Source organism: Notolabrus celidotus, chromosome 19, assembly GCF_009762535.1.
Source record: "Notolabrus celidotus isolate fNotCel1 chromosome 19, fNotCel1.pri, whole genome shotgun sequence".
Taxonomy (NCBI): domain Eukaryota; kingdom Metazoa; phylum Chordata; class Actinopteri; order Labriformes; family Labridae; genus Notolabrus; species Notolabrus celidotus.
The window spans coordinates 2,528,799-2,548,162 of NC_048290.1; the positions used below are offsets into that span (position 1 = coordinate 2,528,799).

Consider the following 19,364-nt stretch of genomic DNA (forward strand, 5'->3'; position numbering starts at 1 on the left):
ACACATTTGTGCAGGGAATGAAAAACGGAGGAGGGGTTGAGTTGTATTTTATACAGTCTATGGGCTGAACAAGCTCCGAGCTCTGACTTCCTGTTACAGACCGGATGGCGTTGTGACGTATGAGAAACACTGAAAACTGAAACGGCTGGTTTCACACACATTTACAGAAAGGTGGAGAAATCAGAACAGGGGCAGAATGGATTCTTTTCATTCTCAGGGGGTTTGTAGACAGGGACACATATTTCAGGTAGAGAACCATTAAAAAGTCCATTTTGCATGATATGTCACCTTTAATAAAGCCATCAAAGACCAAAAATATAGCTCAAAACATCTTTTTAGGAGTTTTATAACTAATGATGAAACGTTTACAGCCTCACTTTGATCTTTGTTAAATTTTGATAGCCTCACATTGTAAATTGTCACAGTTTTAGGTGATTCCTTTGGATGCACAGGGAGGCTGGAAGAGAAGTGGGGACTAACTTACGATATGAAACTTATACCTGATACTAGGCCTACGATAAAGATAATATTACGATACACTGTTTCTGCGTTAGTTGATGAATTGTCAATCATACATTGATCAAGATATCTGAATGCCCCCTAAAGGTAAAGAGCAGGATTCACCACGACTCAGCAGGATCCCAGAGTCTGCAGGTAAACGGATTTGGCCTTCAATAAGTATTTAACTAAAAATGAGTCTTAAAAAGGCGGGGTCATTTTATAATCAGGGTTGTCGTACATTCAGGTCAATACGGTGGTTCAAGTAGATAAGATTAGCGTCTACGGTTAGGCTCAATCATGAGACATGCGCCATGCCGCCTCCGCCGACTCACTGCCAACCCCTTAGATAAGATAAGATAAGATATTACTTTATTGATCCCCCGGGGGGGAAATTCAGTGGTTACAGCAACCCAGACATAAGTACAATCAAGAAGAAGTTTCAATAAGTACAATATAAAACTAAATAATATAAAATAAAATAAAAAATAAAATAAAAATAAGTAAAATAAAATAGATAAATAAAGCTGGAGTACAATTTAGATATATACAATGTTACAAATGGAATTTAAATTAAATAGCAGTAATTACAGGCAGTATTAAACAATGCTTCAGTAGTGACAGGTTGACATGGTGTGATTATGGTTGGTAATGACAAATTAAGCAATAAATAGAAATAATATTTGTATGTAATATGACCATGGGTTGTAGATAGAATAGTAATGTAATATAACATAATATAATATAGCAAGATAATTATATAATACAGTATATTATACATTATAATGCCAGCAGCAGTCAGGAGAGAGTTCGGGATGGAATGATGGAGTGTGACAGACAGAGCAGGGATGGTATGGATCTGTTCATGGGGGGTCAATGGTCAGCATGGTGCAGTCTGTGGCCTCCGTTACTGTTCAACAGTCTGATGGCGGTGGGCACAAAGGAGCGCCTGAAGCGTTCAGTCTTGCACCGTGGTGGAATGATGCGCTGACTGAACGAGCTCCCCATCAGCCACAGCTCATCATGGAGAGGGTGAGAGGGGTTATATCCAGGATGGCTCGCAGTTTGTCCATCAACCTCCTCTCAGCCACTGACTCCAGACTGTCCAGTTCTAGGCCAACCACAGAGCGGGCCTTCTTTACCAGCTTGTTGAGCTTGCTGGCCTCACCCGTCTTGATACCACCTGAGTCAAAAAATGTCTGGATACACCCCTGGTTGTAAAAGAAGGGGAGTCGTAGAGGGAGAGTCTTCCTCTGTTTAAAGCAGGCATGTCCAAAATACGGCCCGGGGGGCCAATTGCGGCCCAAGGTCCATTTATTTATGGCCCCCAAGCTTCCATCTTAAATTAATCACCTTCTGAATCATCTGTACATTTGCAGTTTCTTTCAAGCGCACAAATAAAAATAAAGTCAATCCAGAAACGTCTCAAAAAGCTTCATATGGACTACTCGTCTAAAGCCAAAGCTCTGGGAATTCTGCAAGACGGCAATAAAGAAGAAACACAAGAACTCTTAAAGCTGACAGGTTTTCAAATTAATGTTTTTATCATGATGTGAAAATGTTCTTGATGAACACTAAAAGTTCAGAAGACACAAAAGAGGACACAAGACAAGATCAAAATTATGAAATTGTGCAGAAAAGGCAAAATTTGGTGCATCAGAATTGTTGAGAACTCAGGAAAATAATTCTTTAGTTCTTAAAATGTTGTCTGCTGCTCAGAAAAGTCTTAAAAACAACATGAAATAGAAGTGTGATGAAATCCAGATCGTGATCCTGCCATAGGAAAATAATGATACAATATTTTTCCCACATTGCCCGACCCATATGAAAAACATTTTCCTCCAGAAGAAGATAAAGTTTGATCATGTTTAAATGGCTTGTGGAGAACTGAGGACTACCTAGTTACTGTTTTATTGAGAGAAAATTTAAAATAATTGTTATTAAATAGAGTTCATATATAACTTTTAGGATTCATAAGTCTCAGTAGGAGCCACTGGCCCTGAGGTATTCGGACAACATCAAATGTGGCCCTCTTTGAAAAAAGTTTGGACACCCCAGATTTATACAGTCTATGGTAAGAATGCAAAACGCCCCCTAAATGTAAAGAGCAGGATTAATGTGAGGGATGTTCTGAGGCAAATTATTTCAGATCTCAGAAATCTGTCAAAATCATGCACAAATGATTCACCTTCATACTAACAATGAGTCTTAAAAAGGCGGGGTCATTTTATAATCATGGTAGTTCAAGTAGATAAGATTAACATCTACGGTTAGGCTCAATCATGAGACATGCGCCATGCCGCCTCCGCATGACTCACTGCCCACCCCTTAGATGCCACCTGAGTCAAAAAATGTCTGGATACACTCCCTGGTTGTAAAAGAAGGGGAGTCATACAGAGAGAGTCTTTGTCTGTTTAAAGCATAGACTGTATAAATAACGGACGTAGTATCCGTGACGTCACGCGTCTGTTTCTGAAGAACTGTTTTGAGGCTAATCGGCGGCGGCAGCCATATTGCTGCTGTCGAGCGAGTGTGAAGTAAAGAGGCGGGCTTTGAGCCTCCTCGCCAACAGCTACAGTGTTCCCGCCTGTCAATCAAGTCAGCTGTGCCTCTCATTGGAAGACTCGTAATCTAAAAAATAGGGGTGAGCCCGACTAAGGATCTGCTTAGTCGAATCTGATTCATCAGATTTTGCCCGTAGTGGATGAATAGTGGAATGTTTGTTGTTTCTCCTTATTGACCCAAAGTCTGCATGATGGTGACCGCATGACAATATTACACATAACCCTTTACAATTAAGAGACTCATAGCTAAAGTAAAAGGGACAACAGAATATTATAAGTATAAAACTTAGATTTTTTAAATCTATATTACAAAAACAACGAGGTGATGAAGGAGAGAAAACTCAAATAAGGCCACCATCAGTTAAACATGGAACAACGCTCCACTATAGAGAAAGGAATCAGGAGATATTTAAACAGTGTTCACACAGCAGAGAGCAGCACTGCAGAGGGTAGTCTGTCCAACTTAAGACTAAACATTTGTATAATGTTCAAAATCAAACCTGAACCAGCTAAAGGGTTTTTAAATCTCTTAACAGAACCTTTTAAAACAGTCTTTCATCTCGTCTTTGTCCGCTTGAGTCTTTTCACATTGTACGTGAGGAAAACCATCGTGTGTACGGGCAGAAGTGCGCTCCTGTCTTTGTTGACTGTAAATCCTGTCTTTGAGAATATCCTCTCTGATGGTGTGGAGGTGGATGGGATGCTGTGGATTGTTTCTGAGGCTTCAGACAGCTTTGGGGATCCCTCCTGGTTCTTTTGGCCCCGTACAGTTTTTGTGTGGTCCGGTAATCCTTGATCTCACAGCCCTCTTCATGAAGCTGCTCCTCATCTTCATCACTAGTTTTTAGGATCAACTGAAGTTTTATTTCCTGACATTTTGAGCTGCCATGAACGTAGAAAGATTTAAAGACCAGCTGAGGTACGTCTGCTCCACAGGTCCTGCTAAATGGGAGAGTCCACCTTTAATTACCAGGGGAGATTTAATGACCACTTTAAGGAGATTTAACACTTCAAGAGCTGTTCTCAGAATTACATTCAATAAGTCTATATTTATATCAAAATAGGATAAATGAGACACTATTTTTACGGGAAACAGGAAAACAACGTAAAATTAGACATTGAGCACCCCCATGGTTTGAATGGACTGATCCACGTTTCATATGCAAATATTCCACTATGAGATTGGCAGTCGACTAAGACTCGTTAGAACCAATCGTCCAATATTCCACTATTTGGGGTCACCCCTACTAAAAATTGTCCAAATTGCAGCGTTATGAATAATTCACCCCCGTACAGTGTGTGCCGATCAAGAAATGAGCTATCCATACTACACTTGTTTTTTGTACCAGGCTGTAAACATGTTTATTTCTGCTGTAAAGATCGGCTTATTTAAATGGGTGTGTATGTGGTTCCCGGAACTTCCGGAGCCAGCCCTCTAGTGGACGCTCGATGAACTGCAGTTTTTAACACTTCTGCATTGGACTCATATTTTTAGACCGGAGGTTGCCGCTTGGTTTAAAGTTTTTGTGCTAATCCGAGGATTTTTGAACTATGTGTGAAAGCAGTGGACGATGCCGTCACTAGAGTCTGCAGTGAGGACAACAAAGAACAGTTTTTCGATTAGAAAGTAGTGATGTGTCGACGACTCCTGCTTGAGATCTGGTTTCTTCTTTCCCCCTTATGTTGTTGTTTAATACACAACAGAATAAAGGGACTAACTTCTGTCCAAAAGCACATAATGCTCATGCCGTGCAACCAATTCAATGCAGAGGGAGGGCTATGATGGTGTTAAATATGTTTATTATAATTGCAATTAATAATTTCAGTAAATGACTCACACACAAATCAACCACGGGTCAAGCTATTGCTGCTAATGTCTGATTTAATAAAAGGTAAAATGGTAAAGAAGAGCTGCTAGGGAGCTGAAAGAGCCGCCTCTCATTGCTGAAGAAAGACGTGACAACTTGTACTAGTTAAGGTATTTAATTCAAGAGTTCATCAGGTTCCTCATAATGAAGTTCAACAGTTAGACTCTCAGTCTGAAGAGGAGGAAACTGAAACCGTTTAAAAAGTCTGAGAGGAAATGTGAAACGCTGTGATCATGATTGTAGTCACGTTTTTAATCCCCCAAAAGAAGAACTTCATGACTTGGTTACACAATGAGAGTCAACAGAACTCCGGCCACATCCCGGCAGCTCGTAAAACACAGGATCTATTACAGTTACAGTCAATCAGGACTCCACCCTCCAGGTGTGTTGGAATAAGGTAATGTTTAACTCCATGAAAGTGATTCTCTTTGTTCTCACTGGATCAAAGTTGATACAAAAAGTTGTAATTTATCAGAAAAGATGATTTTCAAGAGACGATGGACTCCAGGTGGATTCATCAGGAAGCATCTAGAAGGATGAAAAGGCATTAATGTGACTTTTCATCATTTTAACATCTTTAAAACAAACGCAGCTCAACAACACGAGTGAACTGAATATTTAACGTCACGCCTACCCGCTCAGAAAATGCCCTGCTCCTTCCTGCGGTCGATGTCTCTCTTCAGCTGGCAGGTGGCACAGACCGGGCAGCACCAGGTCACCATGAAGTCGTTACACATGGAGCCCTAAAATCATAAAGAGTCACACCTTTTTTTAGCAACATGCAGCGCTCATACAATGCACGCCACATCAGAAGACCTCCAACCCTCTTCAGTTGAAGTGAACTTCCTCCTCCAGTTTTCACTCTCACACAAAGTCTGACTCTGTTCCTCTCACTTCCATGTTTTTACGCAGCGCGTGATTGTTTACAGGACAGTTCCAGATTTATGACATTTCAACAGGATTTAAAAAAACATCCTCCACAATAATATTTACATTAATAAACTCTGTACCTTTAATTCTTCATATTTTGAATATTTTCCTCTTTTTTTTTCTTTATTCTCAACATTTGAAAAAGTTCACATTTACCCTGAAATACTGTCTCTTATAGTTTAATCTATTTTGTAACTAATCATAAAAGTTTGGTTTTAATTCAACTCAAAGGTAAAATGTTAAAATTATAAACGGCATGATCATAAATAAAATACTTAAAAATAAACTCAATACAGTAAAATTAATAAAATTAGTAATAGGGGAAAGAAAAGTTAAAAATAAGGTAGAGTTAACCAGATCAGATGAATACAAGAAATAAATAAGATACATAAATAATTATATAAGATGATTAAATGTTAAAGCAATGATTAAAATAATAATTATTAGAATAATAATTCAAATAATAATGCAGTCCAGGGCTAAAAATGAATTAATCCAAATTAAAAGCTAGATTAAAATGGTAAGTCTTAAGTTTACTTTTTTTCTCAACATTTCAACTTTTTTACTCTTCTTTTTCTTCATTCTCACATTTTAGAATGTTCAAATTTACCCTGGAAATACTGCCTCTTATAATTTAATCCAATTTGTAACTAATCATAAAAGTTTGGTTTAATTCAACTCAAAGGTGAAATGTTAAAATGATAAAAGGCATGATTATAAATAAAATACTTAAAAATAAAATAAAATCAATAAAGTAAAATTAATAAAATAAGTAAGAGTGTAAAGAAAAGTTAAAAATAAGGTAGAGTTAAATAGATACATAAATAATTCAATAAGATAAATAAATGTTAAAGCAATGATTAAAATAATAATGATTAGAATAATAATTAAAATTATAATTCAAATAATAATGCAGTCCAGGGCTAAAAATGAATTAATCCAAATTAAAAGCTAGATTAAAATGGTAAGTCTTAAGTTTACTTTTTTTCTCAACATTTCAACTTTTTTACTCTTCTTTTTATTTTTTCTCAACATTTTAGAATGTTCAAATTTACCCTGGAAATACTGCCTCTTATAATTTAATCCAATTTGTAACTAATCATAAAAGTTTGGTTTAATTCAACTCAAAGGTAAAATGTTAAAATTATAAACGGCATGATTATAAATAAAATACTTAAAAATAAAATAAAATCAATACAGTAAAATTAATAAAATAAGTAAGAGTGGAAAGAAAAGGTAAAAATAAGGTAGAGTTAAATAGATACATAAATAATTAAATAAGATAAATAAATGTTAAAGCAATGATTAAAATAATTATTAAAATAATAAAAAATAATAATGCAGTCCAGGGCTAAAAATGAATTAATCCAAATTAAAAGCTAGATTAAAATGGTAAGTCTTAAGTTTACTTTTTTTCTCAACATTTTAGAATGTTCAAATTTACCCTGGAAATACTGCCTCTTATAATTTAATCCAATTTGTAACTAATCATAAAAGTTTGGTTTAATTCAACTCAACTTTATATTTTATATTTCACCTTTCATACATATAATCATGAAGCCCAAAGTGCTTCACAAAATAACAGTGAGACAGAAAACAACAGCAATGGTAAAATCATAAAAGGCATGATTATAAATAAAATACTTAAAACTAAAATAAATTCAGTGAAATTAATAAAATAAGTAAGAGTTGAAAGAAATGTTAAAAAATAAGGAAGAAGAGCAGATTACAGGAATTGCTGCATGTGAGAAGATGTGAGGGAAATGAAACTCCAGAAACAATCTGATTAAAGAACAATGGGACAGCTTCAGTGAATTTAAGACTGGGGGAAGCAAAGTTACCCTGTGAAGAATGTATGGTAATTACCCTTAATATGTAAATGAAAATGTAAATGTAAATGCTCACTGTTTCCTGCCAACCTATTTTTTATTCATTTATTTATTTTTAATTCTTTTTATTTATTAGTATTATTTGTTTTGTTTTGTTTAGTTGCATTTATTTACATATTTACTTATTTTATCTGATGTTGTCATAGTCCATTTTATTTGTTATGTATTTGTTGTTAATTATTCTTGTTTAAAAAAAAACTCAATAAAAATACTAATTATAAAAAAAAAATAAGGAAGCAGATGAATACAATAAATAAATAAATAAAAATAAAGAAATGTTGAAGCATTGATAATAATAATGATGATTAAAATAATAATTAAAATAATAATAATGCAGTCCAGGGCTAAAAAGAAATTACTCCAAATTAAAAGCTAGATTAAAAAGGTAAGTCTTAAATTTAGTTTTTTCTCAACATTTCAACCTTTTTACTCTTTGTTTTTTCTTTATTCTCAACATTTGAAAATGTTCACATTTACCCTGGATATACTGTCTCTTATAGTTTAATCCAATTTGTAACTAATCATAAAAGTTTGACTTCATTTTCAACATTTTGACTGTTTTTCCTGCAGAGCAAACAAAAAAGTGAAATTTCGACTTTACTTTCTAATTTCATCCTTTTTTATCGTTTGATTTAATCCATGACTTTTTAAATTCATCCTCAGCATTGTGAAGATTTAATCCAAGTTTCAAGTTCCTTTTTTTCACTCAATTCCTGAAATCTGCTCTTCTTTCTTGCCTTTTCTACTCAAACAAATCTGCTGCATTTTCTGCATTTTGACTTTATTCAGATCAGTTTCTTTCTGTTTGAACTTTATCCTCAACATTTGAACTTTACTGCAAATGCAAAAAGAAAGGGGCGCCGTTGGCCTAGTGGCCTACGCCTGCACACCATATACAGAGGCTACAGCCCTCGTCAGGTTCAATTCCAGCCTTGACCATTTACTACACGTCCTCCCACACTCTCTGCTCCCCACATGTCCTGTCTCTCTTCAGCTGTCCTGTCCGATACAGGTGAAAATGCCCCAAAAATACATATATAAGAAAAAGGGACATTCTCTGTCTTTTTATTCTTCTTATTTTTTCACTGGTGCTGAAAGTTTGCCTTAAACTCCTGAACATTATCTCAACCCGTGATCTGGAGCTTTAAAACCCTCCTATCCTTGACCCTTACACTCCTTAGTAGTAAAAATAATCACCACTAAATGTGGTGCAATTCTTCCCTTCCAGGTAACCTCCTTTGCCCCACAGTCATCCAGCTTTATATTTTCCTTTATACACTCACACTGATGTTGTATCTGGCCCTATAAACGCTGCGGATCGGCATGCCCAGTCCACACAGGCAGCACTCGTCCATGTCACTGGCGATGGAGCAGCCGAGGCAGCAGTAGCAGCAGAGACCGTAGAAACCTGGGAGACACAGGAGGGTGGGGAATTACATTATGAAGAATACACAGAATATTGCATGCATATAGAAGTTGCAGTGATTTTCTAGTAAAGAGGAGTGCTCACAAGTTCCACAGTCGTCACAGAAATCACACACGCCGGTCTGAAATTCAGAAGGCTGGAATCGTCCTGGTTGGTTTGTCACGGCCATGATCACATCAAATGTCTGTGAAATGAAAACGTGTCACTTATCTGTCCTAAGGTTGATACTGAAGAGTGAGAGTCTGTTTCTCCACCTGCTCTGTTCAGCATCAAACAACATGCATGGAACAACAAGGACTGAGGTTTGCTTATAGGAGGGAAATCTTACCAGATGTCTGCAGAGTTGAAGGATTGAATGCTGACACACAGACTGAGAGCGGCGGCAGCAGTGTGAGTTTTTTTATATGACCATCAAAGCAGCTGACTTCTGTGGTCATCCCCTTTATCACTTTCCTGAATACGCTATTAAAAAGCCAAGCCCACACTACTACTGCAATAAACCTCGAGTGTACTACTAAACTTCTCTTTCATACTTCTCTTGTGTTGTTGTGTTTTACACACACACACACACACACACACACTCATTCACATGATATCTCAAGACACCACATGTGGATGCATGCTGGAGGAATACTGAAATGTAATTTAAGTTAAAGCAGAATCTTTCAAAAGTTCTGCGTGATATTTGTCATCAGGAATGATGTTAATAAGGGTTTTATCACCTTGTTAATAGGTCATATATTTTATGGGATGCTTTTCCATTTAACAGCAGTCTTATCAAATGTCAGAACACAGTGCTTCTTTAAGCCTCCTGTTATGTTGCGGGTCAAATTGACCCTTTTTAAAGTCTATTTTAGGGAATATGTGCCTCAAATCAGCTAAATGCAGCGTAAAAATCAGGGCAGCATGTGACAGAAGAGGTGTTTATAGACCACTATAACAAAAACAACCCCATGGAAAAATATTAACTTAGCAAAATCTAGGACACTTGAAATCCTCCAGGTTGTATTGTTGTATTGTTGTAGTATTATTACTATCTAAATCTAATTTTTATGTTATTGTTTGGGTATTTTATTTTACTTTACTTGTGTTTTGTATATCCTTTGGTTTTCATTTATACATTTTTTTCCCTGTATGTTAGTTTAAGGCAGGGGTGTCAAACTCATTTCAGTTCAGGGGCCACATTCAGCCCAATTTGATCTCAAGTGGGCCGGACCTGTAAAATCAGAACATAATAACCTATAAATAACAAAAACTCTAAATGTTTCCCTTTGTTTGCAAAAAAAAAGTACAAGTACATTCTGAAAATTTGTATATTTCATGAACTATCTTTTTACAAAAACAGTTGTTGTATTTCTCGCCATGATGAGTCTCATATAGGGCTATATATATTATTCTTTAAGCCCTGAACCCTGCTGTAAACCCACCAAACACACAGGTTACCCATTCACCTGACACAGAGTGTAATGTTCAAAAAACAGATAGATTATACTAGACCTTTATGGACCCCCCAGCCGGTCCAAAAAGTCTCTGATTTTCCACCGGATTATGCAAACTGCAAATATTCTTTTTCCTCACTTTGAGAAAAAAAAGTCCCAGAGTGCCGATCAGGTGCCCCCCCTGTAGGACAAATTTGAAATACCAGTTACATTTATTGAAAAATTGCAGTCAATGTCTTCTCTGTAATTTCAAAAGTCATCCTGTGGGCCAGATTGGAACCTCTGGCGGCCCGGTTTTGGCCAGCGGGCCGTATGTTTGACACCCCTGGTTTAAGGCATGGATAATAATGGAACATCTGGAGGGTTGGTGCAGGGAGAACAACCTCTGCATCAACTCCAAACAGACAAAGGAGATGATCCTGGACTTCAGGAAAGGCAGACACCAACCCCCTCCCCTGCACATCGGAGGAGCAGCTGTGGAAGTGGTCCCCAGCTTCAGGTACCTGGGAATACATCTTGCTGAGGACCTCACCTGGAGAATGAACACTTCCTGTCTGGTTGTGTTTTGAATATCCTTTGGTTTTCATTTATACACTTTTTTTGTCTGTATGTTAGTGTGAGGCATGGATAATAATGGAACATCTGGAGGGTTGGTGCAGCGAGAACAACCTCTGCATCAACTCCAAAAAGACAAAGGAGATGATCCTGGACTTCAGGAAAGGCAGACACCAACCCCCTCCCCTGCACATCGGAGTAGCAGCTCTGGAGGTGGTCCCCAGCTTCAGGTACCTGGGAATACATCTTGCTGAGGACCTCACCTGGAGAATGAACGCTTCCTGTCTGGTACAGCAGCCCCACCAGCGCCTCTACTTTCTTAGGAAGCTGAGGCTCGCAGGACTTGGGAGCTCAGCTCTGAACTCCTTCTACAGATGTGTGGTGGAGAGCATCCTGTGCTCCTGCATCACTGTGTGGCATGGCAGCTGGGCAAAGGCCGCACAGAGGATTGTTGGGAACAGCTTACCACCAACCACTGACATTTAGGACACCTCCCACCTCCCACCCTGCACACAAGCTGTTTGCTCCTCTCCCCTCAGGCAGGAGGCTGCGGAGCATCAAAAGCAGAACCAGCAGAATGAGGAACAGCTTCTTTCCTGAGGCTGTAAGACTGCTGAACTCTGGTGGTGCTCTGTAGTCTCTGCCACTCCCAGCCATACAGACTCATATAGTTTGGAAGAGCTTCCTCCTGTCGTCAGTCGTCAGTTACAGATAAAGAGGAGCTCAGGAGTTCTGCTGCAGTCGTCCCATCAGTCCAGTGATATCCTGTGAATCTTTAAGGCTGTTCAGCTCTGATTTTGAAGCTGCTGCATCCTGTCACATTGCGTCAAATGATCCTGATGATGATGACATGAACAGTACAATAAAATGGACTACCTCAGAACTTGCACACTGTACATTTGCACATTCAATTGCACTATGACATAAATAACTCAATCAGTCCATGCACAATCTTTATATTTGTATTTATATTTTCACATTTATTACTAAAGTCTTCCTTTAATTGTGTGTTCTTTGTGGCTTCATACGGGACCTGAGATACCAAATTTCGTTCCATATCATGCAACAGCTTGTGTTGGTATGACAATAAAAAACCTTGAATCTTTGAATCTTAATGTCTCAGACTTTTGCAATTTGTACGTGGAAAATGAAAAAATCCCAATAAAGAGATTTAAAAAAAAAAAAGTACTGTAGTTAATTTGCACGGGGATTAACACACCACTTCTTAAAGTTGAATGCACATTTGTTTTACTTGATGCACATTTTTCTTCAAAAAACAAATTTTCATGCATTTAAAATCCTTGCTCTGCTTCTTTCAGACACAAGGTGGCGCTGCTTCCAAAGGATAAAAGCATCACATAGTGAGGCTGTGAAGGAGAGCATGTAATGACGAGCTGACTGTAATGATATGTGCTGCTACATAATGAGCAGCTGTAACTGGAACTCGTGGAATAGGTATGATTTTCAATTTCCTACAGACTAAAGATAGACGTGGGCAGAATTACACCAAGACGCACGAGGTTCCCATTAACACACACTCCGGAGAGGAGCAGACCCCTGAGAGACTTTCACCAGACTGAGTGGATTCAAACAATCAAACCTTTAAATGTGACTCAGAAGAGCAGAAACACAAAGCAGCCTGGGATGACACGTCTTTGATGTGTTTCAGGACACGGCAGGGTTAAAGTTAGAATCAGACAGACGTGTACATGTTTCATTTCAAGCCCCACAGCACTTTTCATTAGTTTAATTCAAGCTGCTGCCAAACTAATGTCAGAAGACCGTCTTTCTTTTCTAATATTGATGCTTGTTGCTATTTAGGGTTGCTTGGTGATCGTCTAATAGAGGACACACAAAGGTCTTCTGTACAGAGTTATATTTACAGTAATGGGTGTCAATTATTTTTACTCAAGAGCTTGTCTTGAATGCTGTGAATATGAGCTTCTTGATAAGCTTGATAAGAAATGTCATCCTTCTTTTACTCCACAAAGCTTCTTTTCTGGTTTTCATTCAGTGTTTAAACATATGACAACTTTATGAAATGTGTTACTTCATTATTCTCTGATGCTGAAGTTGATTTTGTTCACTGATGGAAGAAGCATACTGTATATATTCTTATATTGATGCATCATTGTGAGAGAGCTGTGATACAGTCGCAGCTGCTTCATGTGGAGCTGCTTTGAACGACTTCATACACACATTAGGCAAGAGGTTTCCAGCCAAGGGGTCAGAGACCTACAACGAGATAAATCTGAGGGGTCATGGGATGATTGATGGGAAAGGAAAGAAGAAAAAACAAAGTGTTACGCATCCATAAAAACTGCTTTGTACAACATGTCAAGTGTTGTGCTGACGGGAAATCTGAGGTACTGTAGTTTTACTTCAATACTTACTTCACTGTGACACTCTTAGACGTCATACCCACTGATCAGTTAACACATCATGATTACTACTCAATAACAGTACATGAAGGAGTAAGAATGAGCTCTACAAATCAGAAATGATACTTATGCATGGTGCAGGGATGGAAAATAAAGACGCTGGAATAGTCAAAGCGGAGTGCTGTAGCTTTAAAATCACATTTTTGATTCATAATGTTAAAAAAGTAATTTTACTGAAGTTATATTTAACACTACAGAGCCTCTAAACGCAGATTTCTTTTACATTATGCATACAAAATATTGATTTATGCACATATCTATCCATCCATCCATTGACTGACTGACCAACCAGCCGACCGACCAACTGACCTACCTACCTACCTACCTACCTACCTTTCTAACTACCTACCTTCCTACCTACCTACCTACCTACCTACCTTTCTTTCTACCTACCTACCTTTCTACCTACCTACCTTCCTTACTTACCTACCTACCTACCTTTCTTTCTACCTACCTACCTTTCTTTCTACCTACCTACCTTCCAACCGACTGACCTACCTACCTTCCTACCTACCTACCTACCTACCTACCTACCTACCTACCTACCTACCTACCTTTCTTTCTTTCTACCTACCTACCTACCTACCTACCTACCTACCTACCTACCTACCTTTCTTTCTACCTACCTACCTACCTACCTACCTACCTACCTACCTACCTACCTACCTACCTACCTTTCTTTCTACCTTCCAACCGACTGACCTACCTACCTTCGTTACCTACCTTCCTACCTTTCTTTCTACTTTCCTACCGACCGACCTACCTTCCAACCTACCTTCGTTACCTACCTTCCTACCTTTCTTTCTTCCTTCCTACTGACCGACCTACCTTCCTACCTTTCTTTCTACCTACCTACCTTCCAACCGACTGACCTACCTTCCTTCCTACCAACCGACCTACCTTCCAACCGACTGACCTACCTTCCTTCCTACCAACCGACCTACCTTCCAACCGACTGACCTACCTTCCAACCGACTGACCTACCTTCCTTCCTACCTACCTACCTTTCTTTCTACCCTCTTACCTTCCTACTGACCGACCTTCCTACTAACTGACCGACCGACCGACCTACCTTCTTACCTACCTACCTACCGACCGACCGACTGACCGACCTACCTTCATACCGACCGACCTTCCTACCTACCTACCTACCTATCTATACATCCATCCATCTATTCATCCATCTATTCATCCATCCATCCATTCATCCATCCATCCATTGACCTACCTTCCTACGGACTGACCTTCCTACCGACTGACCTTCCTACCTTATTACCTACCTACCTACATACCCATCCATCCATCCATCCATTGACTGACCAACTGACCGACCGACCCGACCGACCTACCAACTATCTATCTATCTATCTATCTATCTATCTATCTATCTATCTATCTATCTATCTATCTATCTATCTATCTGTCTATCTATCTATCTATCTATCTATCTATCTATCTATCTATCTATCTATCTGTCTATCTGTCTATCTGTCTATCTATCATTAGTATAACTTGTCCTCTCCTGTGTCTCTGTGTGTGAGTTCTTTCACCCCTCAGGTACTCCATTAGGGGGTAACAGAGCAGAAGTCAGAGTGAGCTCGTGTTATTTCAGGGCAGATAGACATGCGCACAGCTGATGAAGAGGCACATCTGCACTGACGTCACCCCTCTGTGAAAAAGCTGCCAATTTGAATCTGTCCGGACGGGGACATACCCGGTCTCTCTCTCTCTCTCTCCCTCCCTCCCTCCCTCTCTCTCTCTCTCTCTCTCTCTCTCTCTCCCTCTCTCTCTCTCTCTCTCTCTCTCTCTCTCTCTCTCTCTCTCTCTCTCTCTCTGCAGTGTAGTGAGGAGGAGCAGCTTCAGGCCAACTTTAGCTGCTGTTTGCATGCACTTTTCTTAAAAAAGCAGAGAGCTGTGGCGGCTTCCTGAGGGGGCAGAACACCTCCTGCAACCTCAACTAACTTTTTAAGCCCCTCTGAGCCACAACACAAAGTCTAGATTATAAAGACGACAGATAGGCTGAAAATAGACCCTTCAGCTGGAGCAAGTCCAGCACTTTGAAAAGCTGAATAACTTGCCTTCTTCTTCTTATTTTTTTTTTTTTACACTGAGTGTGTGTGTGTGTGTGTGTGTGTGTGACAGAGTCTGGGTCTGAGCTCCTGCTCCGGCTGTCTGGTCTGGAAGAGGAGACTCACGTTGCAGTTTTTTAGGAGGATGGCAGAGTCCAAAAGGAGATGAAAAGAGGAGAGGAGCAGCAGCAGAGGTTTGTGTGCGGAACTTCAGAGCTGCAGAAACCTTTTGTCCTGGGCTCTCCCTGCACGCTTGGACCGGATCTGACACTGAAGATGAGCGTGGTAACTATGTGTTTACTCTGAATGTAGGACGAGATCTCTCACAGGTAGCTTTACCGGAGTGGAGCATTTAGACTCTCTTTAAAGACCAGTACACTGTAGTTGTGCTCACTCTGGCACAGGGAGTGTAGTAGAAAACTTGGGGGGGCATTTGCGTGGAAAGTTTCTACTTTTGGAAACATTTACGCACAGGATTTCTGTAGTATTGCAGCGTACCAGCTCTGCAAAGGGACTTTAAAACCTCCTGACAGCTCCAGTGTTTTTGCAACAACATGATAAAAGGCATGAAAGCAATGTCAGAGTGCTTTATCTGATCTATTTTGATTTGCAAACGCGCTGTGAGGCTTGTGTTTAAAGGTACCGGTGTAATAATGCACGCGGGCCGGCTGCCAACTGTCTGGGTCATTGTGGCCAAGTAAGTAGCGCGCTGTCTGTCTGCCTGCCTGCCTGCTTGCCTGCTGCAGAGCTGGAGGTACAAACTGGAGACTTTTGCACAAGTTAGGGAAGAAAGGGAACTTCTAAAGGCTGTCACAGCACCCGTCTATCACCTGGGTCCTCTGACGTTTGTTTATATTGGGTCTAGTTTGCACATGCAGCCGTGCAGTGCGTCAGGGCGCAGAAACCACACCAGTGATATCATGTTTTATGCATCCATTCTGATGTGATTATAACACTTGGACTGCTCTGTACACCCCCGGTTTCTTACAATAACGTTCAGATGCTCAAGTGTCACTCAAGTGGTTGTATATTAAAGATAATAAGGGAGCTGCTTGTGGCAGCAGGGTGGGTAAAATCTGAGTTTTGGAGGCAGAGTCATGAGTGGAGTCTTAAAACTAACAGAAAGGGTTTCATAACTTAAAGATATTTAACTTTTTGGAAGATTTTCATTCATTTGCAGAACTTTTTTTTTTTAGTCAAAATCTTTTTACTGAGATACAAACAGGGTATACATGAAGTGCAGTGCTGATCAGTCAATGATATTAGAGGATGTTATAAATAAACACCAAACGCAGTTAGCAGTCACATCTACATGGGAAAAGTGAGAGACATGTGCAAAGGGAAAGAACCAGTAACTGCACATGGTAAGTAGATGAAGCATGGACATACAACAACAGCTTGTGTTACTGTTTTGCTTTTTAGGGTTAAAGAAAATATAAAGGTAAACAAAAAATAAAACAATAAACAAACAGAAACAACAACAACCATTATAAAACAATAGAACTTTGGGGTTTTAAGAATGTTTTTTAATCATACTGAAACGATTAATCAGCTAATCGGTTAATCAGTTAGTCATTGCTGTTATTTTTGCATCAAATACCCCAAATGTTGAGCAGATCTAAAGCATGATTGTTGGTTTATTTCTTGTAAGTGAGCTTATTATATTTATTTTGATTAATATCAATTTTGGCGCCCCATTGTGGACAAAGTGATACCTCTTATCTCTTGTTCTGTACATGCAAAAGTAGTGTTTTCAACAAAAACCTCACCCTGCTGTCTTTTAACAGCCAGATTTATCACTCAATGTGATTATTTGTCATGAAAACAGCCAAAAAAGGTTGTTTCTAAAGCCAAATGTCAATCATGTGGTCTGACACCTACCCCCTCTGAATGGTTTAAGGCATTAGAAATGACAACAGAGAAGGTATCAGTTTTACTGTTTATGGCATTGTTTGCTTTTGAAGGTCATAAAGAGGCATCAGTGTTGGTTTCAGTGTGTTTCTCAGCTGGTGAAAAACTCCTCATAGTGCCTTTAAATAAAGATTTCACAAAGAAAATAAACCCATAATGCTCCCACAGAAAACATTATCAAAACAAAGCAAAACAAGGACAAATTTTTTCTTTTACAGTGTTAGTTCATGCAGCAATCACAACCTGAAGCATGTATACATTTAACATTTTAATGGGATACATTTGATACCCCTCTACTTATTACTCTTACCCATTCTTCTTTCAGATAAGTTGCTATTGGTGACCAGTCTGTTATAAAAACTTCAAGAGTGCCTCTGAGAACATGAGATAATCTCTCTAATGGTAAAATAGACATGAGTTTTTCAAACTCATATTATATTTTTGTGTTGTTGGTCTGAAAATCTCACTTTTACACACTGGAATATTGTACTAGGCTTTTTTAAAATCAGTGATTTGTCTGTAAATTGATGAACAATTGAGTAAAATGCAGTTTTCAGTCATTTTTACTGCAAAATTGCCAACTTTTTCCATATTCAGCTCCACTAATTTATCAAAATTGCATGCTTTTATGATTAAATATTGATTATCTGTGGATTTTGAGCTTTTGGTGAAGATGGAAAACCTCTCTGCTATCAGTTCTTTAATTGTTTTCTATCACAAGTTAATCAATCAGTTGCTTTGTTTGTAAAATGTATGAAAGTGATAGAAAAAAGGTCCATCTTAAAGTCTAAAATCCACCTATGTTAACACTAAGCAGCAGATATTCACATTCTTGTAACTAGATGTTTAAAACATTGCATAATATATGATGTTATATTGCATAATAACCTGAACTCATCAATCATGCCCGTCTGTCAGTGAGTCTATTAATCGACTGTCATGTCAGACGCCTCTCTGATTAGTATGTAGAGGTTAACCTCTGATTGATCTCCTCTCACAGGAATGCAGATGGATCGGTCAAGGCAAGTTACCAATATAGAGCTTCCTGTTTGGAGTTACACCTGAGAGCGACCGTGTCTGATGGATTACGCTGTTTTCTCTGAGCTGCTGACATGAATCCAGAGGCGAGTAGTGAGATGTGGAAGCCCTCGCCCTCAGGAGAGATCTGAGACCTGGATGAGCCTTCGAGCACCGAGAGAACTTTCAAGTGAAGGAGACGAGCCATGGACTTGTTATGGTGTGGCGTCGGATTCATCGTGTGCTTTTAGCCCGTTTGTAGCACCCCCTGCCCCTCACCCCATGTCACAGCTTCCCCCTGAATTATGGAAATTTTGTGGAAGACGCTGACTTGGACGCTGAGCCTGGTGGTGATGGCTGCTTCTGAATTTCAAAGCATCAACAGACTTTCACACAACTCTCAAGGTATGAGAGGAAGACAGAGAGATCTTTAACTCTGACCAACAGTTTGCTCATTATCAAACAACCACTTTCTGCCAATCCAGCTGCAGCAGATGGCTTTCCACCAATGAGTCTGGTCTTACCCGAGGTTTCTTCCTATGAAAAGGAAGGTTTTGCCAAGGCTTGCTCATGGTGTATGAAAAAAAAGATGGATTTGTATTTGTGTAGTTCAAAATCCAAACAAAAATCCCACTTAACACTTCACATAAGGAGCTGGTAATCACCTTAAACCTGTCTTACATTTCCTAGAGAGGCCTAACATTAAGGGCCTGTGTCCACTGACTGCGTTTACTGCAACATCAGCTGGTTTTTGTTG

General features: G+C 39.1%; 2 protein-coding genes across 2 annotated transcripts in view; one reads left to right on the forward strand and one right to left on the reverse strand.

Moving 5' to 3' along the window:
* Positions 1-4,926: 4,926 nt before the first annotated feature.
* Positions 4,927-9,631, reverse strand: LOC117831223 (placenta-specific gene 8 protein-like). Its single transcript, XM_034709819.1, has 5 exons — positions 9,504-9,631; positions 9,260-9,359; positions 9,033-9,157; positions 5,565-5,673; positions 4,927-5,458 (listed from the first exon to the last, which is right to left on the reverse strand). The coding sequence occupies exons 2-4, from the start codon at positions 9,342-9,344 to the stop codon at positions 5,569-5,571; spliced, it is 315 nt and encodes a 104-aa protein (XP_034565710.1). The 5' UTR covers positions 9,345-9,359; positions 9,504-9,631; the 3' UTR covers positions 4,927-5,458; positions 5,565-5,568.
* Positions 9,632-15,755: 6,124 nt separating this feature from the next.
* The window catches only part of adamts6 (ADAM metallopeptidase with thrombospondin type 1 motif, 6), a 97,426-nt gene continuing 93,817 nt past the window's right edge, over positions 15,756-19,364 (forward strand). Inside the window, exons 1-2 of the mRNA XM_034708981.1 lie at positions 15,756-15,964; positions 18,591-19,012. Coding sequence (XP_034564872.1) covers positions 18,913-19,012 — 100 coding nt within the window. The 5' untranslated portion in view covers positions 15,756-15,964; positions 18,591-18,912. The remainder of the gene's footprint in view (positions 15,965-18,590; positions 19,013-19,364) is intronic.